The sequence below is a fragment of the Amphibalanus amphitrite genome, unplaced genomic scaffold (assembly GCF_019059575.1).
Source record: "Amphibalanus amphitrite isolate SeventyFive unplaced genomic scaffold, NRLGWU_Aamphi_draft 000037F_arrow, whole genome shotgun sequence".
NCBI classification, from domain to species: domain Eukaryota; kingdom Metazoa; phylum Arthropoda; class Thecostraca; order Balanomorpha; family Balanidae; genus Amphibalanus; species Amphibalanus amphitrite.
The window spans coordinates 567,347-577,697 of record NW_024881533.1 but is presented as its reverse complement, the minus strand read 5'-3'; the positions used below and the strand labels follow the sequence as shown (position 1 = coordinate 577,697).

General features: G+C 56.4%; 1 protein-coding gene across 1 annotated transcript in view; it reads right to left on the bottom strand.

The window, feature by feature from the left end:
* Positions 1-575: 575 nt before the first annotated feature.
* The window catches only part of LOC122372603, an 82,262-nt gene continuing 72,486 nt past the window's right edge, over positions 576-10,351 (bottom strand). Inside the window, exons 7-12 of the mRNA XM_043350005.1 lie at positions 8,653-8,817; positions 5,760-5,915; positions 5,196-5,291; positions 4,829-4,958; positions 3,648-3,904; positions 576-3,115 (exon numbers count right to left, since the gene is read on the bottom strand). Coding sequence (XP_043205940.1) covers positions 1,319-3,115; positions 3,648-3,904; positions 4,829-4,958; positions 5,196-5,291; positions 5,760-5,915; positions 8,653-8,817 — 2,601 coding nt within the window. The 3' untranslated portion in view covers positions 576-1,318. The remainder of the gene's footprint in view (positions 3,116-3,647; positions 3,905-4,828; positions 4,959-5,195; positions 5,292-5,759; positions 5,916-8,652; positions 8,818-10,351) is intronic.

Here is a 10,351-nt window from a genome sequence, read left to right as displayed (position 1 = left end):
ACTGCTCAGCTTCGTCTAGACTGATAGCACATGTCGCGCTAACTCTAACTGATGAGGCCGTGGGCTCAAATAACATATCTCCTCCGCGGCCGCTCATTTTGTTTCCAAAAGCCAGCCTGGAGGTCAAGCCTTTACTGATAGGTTAGGTAGGTAGGCAGGCATATGCTTCGCCCAGGTTTTGACTGCTAATACTTTTAAGAACCGGATAATTTGTTTTATCTAAACTTCGATTGGGGTACCTATATAGCAGAGGTGGAGATCTCGGGGGGGTGGGGGGGGGGGGTCAAGGACCCCCCTGAAAACGAATTGAAAACGAATTACTGTTATGTAAGTCAATGGTACTGCATCCAGCCCGCCTCCATCTGCCCGGCCTGGACCCCCCCCCCCCCTGACATTTTGACAGATCTCCACCCCTGCTATATAGACTTCGGAATGCATCCGGCCGGGCCTCCTAATAGGTACGTTAGACGGGGCCCTCCGCTGAGCTCAACTTTCATGAGCTCAGCTGAGACACAATGGTATTGTCCAGTTCCACTGAGGCACTGATCGGTACACCTTGATATGATGCGTTCAACTGCATGTTTAAATATTGTATTAAGGCTTATACCTGATCGAGCACATGTTCATGAAAGTGGTACGTCATATACCTACTGTCCAGTAATCACATTAGGTACATCACATTCATATGCGTACACAAGTGACCATGTCAAAATGAAGCACTCACTAGTATGCAACCCTAAGGTTCTTGTCTGCCAGGCGGCCAACCTCTCTAAAGAGCTGCCAGCCAAGACACATCATTAGCACAGCTAAGGCGATGGCTTGAATCAAATCGGGTAGCGCCAATTACTCGTAAAATTGGTAAAAAATGTCCGCTAGTAGGTGGCACAATCCCTGCCATAGCGTTCCCTCATTAATCTGAGACGGACACGAACCAGCCTATGGAATGACTAGAGAAAGCAGCCACGATCCAGGAGACTAAAACGATAGCCACAAACTAGCCACGGACTTTTCTCTAGACTCCTAGCGCCCCTGGCGGCGAATGGCATAACTACAGCTACGAGTCCTGCTCGGGCAATAAAGCGCAGCGCAAAGAACTGGACTACACGCGACAGTGCGACACGGAATGGATAGCGCCTAGTCGTCACACTTGGTCATTTGGTCAATGATCTGCATCGAATCACAACTCGCTAACTACTTGATTGCACCGCTTCAATGCGCCAACCTCGAATCACAGGGCATGTGGCAGTAGGACGGCTCAAAAGGGAGCCTGCTCTTATGGTCAGTGGCGCGTCGGAAGGATCGTCGTAAGGCAGTCAGATCAGAAGCACATCCCGACACTGACGTGCTCCAGAATCTCCATATTCATCTCATAAAACCCGTCCGTGACGCGCTCTGCCGTCTCCGAGCCGCTGTCACTCGCAGATGATTGGCTACTGGCCAGTGACGTCATACTGCCGAGGGCCGGCTGGCACCGCCGCGGGCCGGCCAGCAGCGGCGACTCGACCGGACCGCTGGCGGCCAGCCGGGCACCCAGCGCGTCCCCGGCTGGTGGCGGGCGGTCCCCGCCGCCGCCCGGCAGCAGGTGGGCCAGGCGCTGGCGCAGCCGATCCGTGCTGCCCTCCAGCGGCGCCGGCAGACACTTGTGACTCTCCGCACAACGCAGAGAGGGCGCTGAGTGCAGGTAGTGAGCCGCTGAGACCGGCGACTGGCGCGGGCTGGCGGTACCTGAGCGCTGCCACTGCCCTCTGGAGCCGGGCAGACGCTGCAGACTCGCGGCGTGGACCTCTGAGGCCAGCGGCGGCCCCCGGCTCTTTCCGTTCACCATCGAGAGCGGCCGCCGGCCCTCCCCGTCCACAGACTGAGAGGGTGGCCGCCGGCTCCTTACGTCAATGAGCTGGGAGAGCGGCCGCCAGCGGCTCCTCTCGGCGCCCGCCGAGCTGCCGGAGCGCCGCAGCAGCACGCGCAGAGAGCCGAACGACCTCAGCTGCGACCGCTGCGACCGCGGCTCGTCCTCAGGTATTCGCTGCGGCTCGTCCTGAGCGGCTGGCTGCGGCTGGCCGTCCCCCTCCAGCGGCTCGCTCAGCTCGCAGTACCACGTAGACCTTTGTCTCGGCTCGGCAGCAGTCTTTGGAGCCACCTTGGGTACCGCTCCACCTCTCGCCACCGCGGACGAGTCAACGTTCCTCCGCCTGACGTCCCCTTTTGACGACCCTTTTCCGTTGTCCTCGAAGTACCGGCTCAGCCTTAGTGACTTGCTCCTGAAGAGTCTGACAAACTGGCGCAGTTCGGTGCGGCCGCTCTGGCGCAGCTCGCTCAGCCGATGGGTCACTGTCCGGCGCGGCTGCGGCTCCGCCCGACCCGCGGGCGCCTCCAGCGGCGCTCCTCCAGCCATCGACAGCGGACGGGCGCCGTAGTCGAACAGGCTGACGTACTCGACGTTGTCTCGGCTCTCGATGGTGATGGCCGACTGGGGCCGCTGCGCGCGCCGCAGGCCGGTGCGCGGAGAGACGGCGGCCGACGGCTGCTCGTCGGGACCCCGCACCGTGGTCAGCGTGAACTCGTTCCAGCTGACCAGCTCGGGCATATTGTCCTGTTCTGCGGCGAGCTCCGCCGCCCGATCGCCGCCCTCACCGTCACTGGACGCGTCCGGAGGGTCTGCTGCCTCAGCGGCACCCTGCCGGGCGCTCGGAGCTGGAGACGCCTCCCCGCGCCCAGTGTCAGCGGCGGGGGCGGCCGGCGGCGAGTCGCTGCACCCGCCCGCCTCGGCGAGGTACGGGCTCCAGTCGGGCTCTCGCTCGCTGGGAGAGTCGCTGGACGAGGTGGGGCTGCGGCGCACCTCGCGGCGCGGCTTCTCCCAGAGCCGCTGGAAGTGTTTGTGCTGCAGCACCAGCTGCTCCACGATCGTCTGGTCGTCGCGGCGCTGGTGCCCGTTGTCGGCGGCGGCTGGGACGGCAGACGGGGTGGTCGAGGACGCCGAGGTGCACGTGGAAGGGTGTGGTGAGCCGCGACCGCCGCCGGCTGCCTCCTCGAGCTCCTCCTCGTCCAAGTCCGGCAGGAACGTCGAGGCGCGCTCCGCGCCAGCGCAGGGCGAGCAGGGCGGTGTGCTCTTCCCACTCTGCGAGCGCACAGAGAGAGAGAGCGTGACAGTGAGCAGGCACACTGAGCCAGTCAGTCAACGGGAAGGGCACAATGGACCAGTCAGTCGACAGGAGGACACTATGGATCAGTCAGTCAATAGGAGGGGCATAATGGGCCAGTCAGTCAACGGGAAGGGCACAATGGACCAGTCAGTCAACAGGAGGGGCACAATGGATCAGTCAGTCGACAGGAGGGACACAACGGACCTGTCGATCGATATGCGCCGGAGGCACCTCTGACGTCAGGCTGAACAGATTCACTGTGAAAAGAACCTTCAATACTCAACTGAGGTGCAATGCGACAAAGTTTTATACTTGAATAAGTAAGTTTGCGAGATATAAAACGTGTTTACAATCCATCTAACTTTAAACGTGCGCCAGCCAAATGATCAATTCAAAATGACGTGTTAATTTAACGTCGGTATCGACACCAAAACACAAAATCTTTTGAGGTCGTATCGACAAGCGTGGAACGCGCGGCGTGGGCTGCGGATGCTGCGTGGTACTTACAGCGACAGCTGAGCAGTCGTGCTGCTGCTGCTGCTGCTGCTGGTCGGTCGGACCCCAGTCGGGCGGCTGCCCGTGTTGCTGCTGCTGCTGCTGCTGGGCCCGCCGTCGCTGGCGCTGCTGCGCGGCTGTCAGCGGCGGCAGCTGCGGCGGCTGCACGCTGGCGGCGGCCGAGGTGGTCCTCTTCACCGATCGGCGCCTCTCCAGGTACTCGGGTACCGAGTGGGTGCGCCGACTGAGCCGGCGCCGCAGCGCCGCACCTGCGGCCGCCACAGTGTGGGCAGATAGCCGTCAGCCGTGTGTCACGGGGTAAAGGTCAGGCATGGCCTCCCGCCGACTGACGGCGCACGGCGCACGGGCGGATACAGCGCAGAAACGGGACGGGATAAACTCGCGCTACTATAGATTTGACACATTCGGTTCTTGCATGCTGTACCAACTAACAGTTCGAATAATAAGGAGTCACCAAAAGTTACATTTCTAGTCTTTTGTCCCGTTCAGCAACGGATTACGATTAGTATCGACCGGTCCACATATTTAGGTAATAGGTATGCGACCGATGATTATTTGTCATCAGTTTGTCTTTGAACGTGATTATCTGAGGCGTAGCAGCGATAAAGAACGAAAACTTTACATGTCTCGCCCGTGATTCAAGCCGGATCTACATGTTTTGAACGCTTGGTGTGTGATTCAGTGTGTTTGGTGCGTGATTACCGTGTCACGTTTCGTAGACCGTTTGAAGCGATTTAGGACATCATTTTGCCGACATAGTTTTGGCTGATTGTCGTGTTGCCTGGTTGAATCGGAAAAAAACAAACGAACTAACGTAGAACTATGTACTTAATTAAATTACATTTGCCTAACGCTAAATTGCTGAGTGGATCTATCCCGTTTTAAACCGTACCTACGTCACCGTGCGCCTCCTGTCAGGGAAAGGGGGACAGAACCTGACTCAGCATTTAATTAAGGTCCCATTCGGTACACTTATCATTCAGGCACCATGCCGCTAGCCACGTAACGAACGGTTGAACCAAACGTCTGCAAAATAAGAACTATCTTTCGGTCCTTCCATTGCAATGTTCTGAACGATTCGTTAGATGACGTGAGAGTCGAGCGAGGATCCAAAAACGGCAGCTGATGGCAGTCGATGGCCGGAACTACGGTAAAGGCCAAAGCTGTCTCACCGTTCTCCCGGTGCTGCCCGAGCTTCATGACCAGCTCTCGGGCGTGTTTGGGTATGTCTTGTCCGTAGCTCTCCAGTATGGCTCCCTTCAGGCGCAGCGCCCACTGCCGCTTCGACTCGACACTTCGAGCCTGTCGGCCAACAGTGGCAGCAGTGAGACATCAGAGAAGAGCAGTGAACAATTTAACACCCGTGGCCGTTCATTCATCATGCGAGTATTTTGCAGAATGAAATACGACAAACTACATTATGCTACAGCACCTTATTCTAAATGCGTTTATTATAATCATTTGATTCCGACGGAACGATATGATGGCTGTTGGCTCGTCATGACAAAAGTTGTAGGTATATTTGTTCTGGCTCCTCACCTGCAGGGTGTATTGTTCGTGGGGATCGTCAAATGGTAAAACTTGCAGGCTGTCCACCTCCCCCGGTACGCTCTCAATGAGCATCAGGTTCGAACACTGTAACGAACATCGCCGTGAGATGGTTACAACTTACAACGGAACATAATACGATGTTGGTGGAGAGTCACTATCATAACGCTGTCTATCATTTCGAAATCGGCTTACACTTAATAATTGAGGGACCTTTTCTCCGAGCTACCTCAGCCTTTAACTCGGTTGTTTGTGGACGATATTTGTTTATATGTATGCGATATGCTTATCCTTTCATGACGTAGGCATTGGGGGAAATACGTTTATAGAATTACTGTAGCCTGTAGGATATTTTATAACATGGCTATACATATCCATGGTTACAGACCACCAATCCTGCACATACACCCTGCAGCGTTCCTTGACGTGCTCGTCCTATCGCTGTTCCGGCGCATTCAGCGCCACCTGGCGCGGGCCCCTGCCTCCCGTCACCTGCGCCACCTCCCACCCCTCCCCTCCTCCTTCTCCCCCTCACTGGGGGCACCGCCGGCTCACCAGTATGTGCGTCTTGTACACCAGAGTGCCGTCGTCCCGGTTCTTTGTGATGAGCAGCATCTTCTCGAACAGAAACACCTGTCTCGGCACCTTGGCCCGGGGCACGCGGAACGTCTCCTCGGCCACCAGCTCTCCGAACGTGGTCAGGTCCTCGCCCTGTACGAGAGAAGGGAGTCAGATGGGTCAGGTCCTCGCCCTGTAAGTCAGAACAGTCAGATGGGTCAGGTCCTCGCCCTGTAAGACAGAACAGAGTCAGATGGGTCAGGTCCTCACCCTGAGGGACAGGAGGGAGTCAGATGGGTTAGGTCCTCGCCCTGTAAGACAGAAAGGAGTCAGATGGGTCAGGTCCTCACCCTGTAAGACAGAATTGAGTCAGATAGGTCAGGTCCTCGCCCTGAGGGACAGAACGGAGTCAGATGGAATTTTTATCAGGTCCAGGTGGATCAGGGACCTGTTGTCTAAATAGTAAGGTATATATCGAAAACCCATACACATTGCACATGCCGATATGTGCCGTGCATGTATGCAACTCCCAGAAGAATTACCAAATCAGAGAATAATAACGCATTCACTCGCGCCGAACCGGAACCAACCGATATTTGGAGCAAGTGACCGGAATAGTTGAGTGCGCAGCACTGGCGCCGAGGTGTTATCGCTCCCCCGACAAGGGTCAAGTTCAGATGTTCGTGAACTTGGCGTCGACGCCAAGGACTTTTTCAGGGACGAGATCCGATTTCGTTCCAGAATGGCCACCAAGCTAGTAAAGCCGGAGTCGGCAGCGAGCGGGTCAGCTTCACTGCTGCAGCCTATCATGTATCATGCGTTTCATTGATTTATTTATTTATTTATGTTTTCAGGGAGAATTTCATTGCCGATAAAGACGGTAGCAAAGGTTGGTTAATTGTTGAGATTTAGGTGCCTGTATACCTATTTGTTGATAATCTAAAAAATTATATTCCCTTCATCTGCTGGATAATCACCCATAGCCGGTGAGAATAAGCCCAATCTCCCATGGTCAGTTAATTATTCCCGCGCTCTTTCAGATAAGAACAGTTACACCGAGCTTGTAGGTACTGGTGACTTCGGTATCGAGAGAATTAAAAGCATACTGTGCAGGATTGGAAAAGGACGCAGATTAATATCATGCTGCGCCCAAAACCAGTGGCAGCCAGGCCGGTACCGCGGACGGTGGACGGTGGACGGTGGACGGTGGACGGTGTGGCCCGTGCGGACAGGACACCTTGGTGACGCTCGGCAGCTGTTGAATGTTGAGAGCCTCTATCTGACGGCAGCCCACACAGATAAGAGATAGCTCTATCGTATGTACACTGCACCTGCCCGCCTCACCCCATCACCCCACCCTCCCCTTCAGTCTCTGTACCCCACGAAGGCCCCATGGAGGTAGTGTTCATCCGTCGACGCCTCCCTCCCTCCCCTCTCTCCCCCTCCACCCGCCTGCCACAGTCGGATCAGGCTCTGCACCTCCCCCCCTCCACCCACCTGCCACAGTCGGATCAGGCTCTGCACCTCCCCCCCCCCCCTCCTCCACCCACCTGCCACAGTCGGATCAGGCTCTGCACCTCCCCCCTCCACCCACCTGCCACAGTCGGATCAGGCTCTGCACCTCCCCCCTCCACCCACCTGCCACAGTCGGATCAGGCTCTGCACCTCCCCCCCCCTCCCCCCTCCTCCACCCACCTGCCACAGTCGGATCAGGCTCTGCACCTCCCCCCCCCTCCTCCACCCGCCTGCCACAGTCGGATCAGGCTCTGCACCTCCCCCCCCCCCCTCCTCCACCCACCTGCCACAGTCGGATCAGGCTCTGCACCTCCCCCCCCCCCCTCCTCCTCCACCCACCTGCCACAGTCGGATCAGGCTCTGCACCTCCCTCCCCCCTCTACCCACCTGCCACAGTCGGATCAGGCTCTGCACCTCCCCCCCCCCTCCTCCACCCACCTGCCACAGTCGGATCAGGCTCTGCACCTCCCCCCCCCCCCTCCTCCACCCACCTGCCACAGTCGGATCAGGCTCTGCACCTCCCCCCCCTCCTCCACCCACCTGCCACAGTCGGATCAGGTTCTGCACCTCCCTCCCCCTCTACCCACCTGCCACAGTCGGATCAGGCTCTGCACCTCCCTCCCCCCTCTACCCACCTGCCACAGTCGGATCAGGCTCTGCACCTCCCCCCCCCTCCACCCACCTGCCACAGTCGGATCAGGCTCTGCACCTCCCCCTCCACCCACCTGCCACAGTCGGATCAGGCTCTGCACCTCTCTGCTCCACCCACCTGCCACAGTCGGATCAGGCTCTGCACCTCTCTCCTCCACCCACCTGCCACAGTCGGATCAGGCTCTGCACCTCTCTCCTCCACCCACCTGCCACAGTCGGATCAGGCTCTGCACCTCCCCCCCCTTCTCCACCCACCTGCCACAGTCGGATCAGGCTCTGCACCTCCCTCCCCCCCCTCTACCCACCTGCCACAGTCGGATCAGGCTCTGCACCTCCCTCCCCCCTCTACCCACCTGCCACAGTCGGATCAGGCTCTGCACCTCCCCCCCCTCTACCCACCTGCCACAGTCGGATCAGGCTCTGCACCTCCCCCCCCTCCACCCACCTGCCACAGTCGGATCAGGCTCTGCACCTCCCCCCTCCACCCACCTGCCACAGTCGGATCAGGCTCTGCACCTCTCTCCTCCACCCACCTGCCACAGTCGGATCAGGCTCTGCACCTCCCCCCCTCCTCCACCCACCTGCCACAGTCGGATCAGGCTCTGCACCTCCCCCCCCCCTCTACCCACCTGCCACAGTCGGATCAGGCTCTGCACCCCCCCCCCCCCTCCTCCACCCACCTGCCACAGTCGGATCAGGCTCTGCACCTCTCTCCTCCACCCACCTGCCACAGTCGGATCAGGCTCTGCACCTCCTGCACGCGCACGGCCGACTCGTGGCGCCGTTTCATGTCGTCGATGTGGTCAGCCAGAGCGCGCATGGAGCGCAGAGCCTCGTCCGTGGCCGTGCGCTGCCACTCCGGTGACGCCGCGCTGTGCGTCCGCAGACTCTGTCGACGGGAGAGGTGGGTCACTCCTCTGGGGTCACTCGGGCACTGCAGGACGGATGGTCTGATTGTGAAAACGCTAAGTAAATAAAGCTAAGATGAGGCTTAGACATGAAGACTGACGCATCTGCAAATAAAATGATAATGCTTCAGTCACTTTCAAGCTTCGTTTGCATAAAGACGTCAGGACGATTCTTGTATTTCGTCCGAAGCACCAGCCACTCGAATAAAGTTCGAGAGTTGCTAACAACTGTTGTTTGTGCCAGTGCCCTGCGCAATAAACTTGTAAGTTAAACTGCCTTCCTGCTTGATCGCTTACCTACGAGGGGGTATCGGAAAGTTCTGATCATCACATAGAAGATGTAGACCGATTTTGATGATTTTTGGTTGGTATTATATTTGGTTCTTAAGAACAATGTTCCCGCAAAGAGAATCCTGAGAAGTGGTTTTATCTTATGTAGGAGAGACTTAGAAGTAAAAAAGATGAGTATTGGGCCCATTGAGGACCGAACCGTCATCCAACTAATGCATTTGAAACGGTATCACACTGAGAAAATACATCAAGAACGTGAAATCAGTTTATGGCGAGGAAAGCCCATCTCATGCACTCACCGAAAATGAAGAAATAATTTTCAACTTGGTTGCATGGCCCTTGGAGGGAGTCAAGAAGTGAGTGGCTACCAGTGACTGACAAGGTGGTGACTTTGAAGGAAGTGGAGGACCTCATCCTTACAGATCGTCGTGTGACCTTTCAGATGATTGTGCAACAGAAAGGTCTCAATGCTGGCAGTGCCTGAAAATATTATCAGCGAAGAACTACAGACGATAAAGGAGTCAGCTCGCTTAGAAGTTCGTGTGTCTACTTTGTTCAAGAGAAAAATGCGTCTTGGCCCTTCGAAATCAAAACTAGGCCTTTTTTAGGAAATTGAAGACATCTTCGATAATTTGATGACTTGTAACGAATGCTGGGTCTATGTGCATGATCCAGAGACAAAAAAATGATCAAGAAGTTTAAGCACGGCACATCTGTCCTTCTTAAAAGGCGAAGATGCAGAAGCCGATATGGAAGGTCAATGCTATCAGTGTTCTGGATCTGGCGTAGGATAGTCATTACCGACTGTCTTGATGATGGTCGGATAATGATAAGCAAGCACCACTGCACACTTTTGAAGAAGTTGCGAGATGGCCTCAAGCAGAATCGCCGCAAAAAAGCCCCAGAAAGATGTTTTATCCGCACCGACAGCGCTCCCGCCCATTCGTCCTGAGCTGCGATTGAAGGAAGAACATGATGTGGACATTAAATCCTACCGCATCTAAGAACTTCACCTGACCGGGTATTAACTGACTCTTGATTGTTACGGGAGATGAAGAATCCACAGTATGGCCGGTGATTTAAGGACAGAAATGACGTCATTGATGAGATGGAGCAGTGATTTACGGGACAGTGCGAAGGTCCTACAATGACCGCCTGAGGCAGCTCAAGAAACGATGCAATAAGTTTGCGGTCGTGTGTGGTGACTTGTAAAGGAGTAATGAA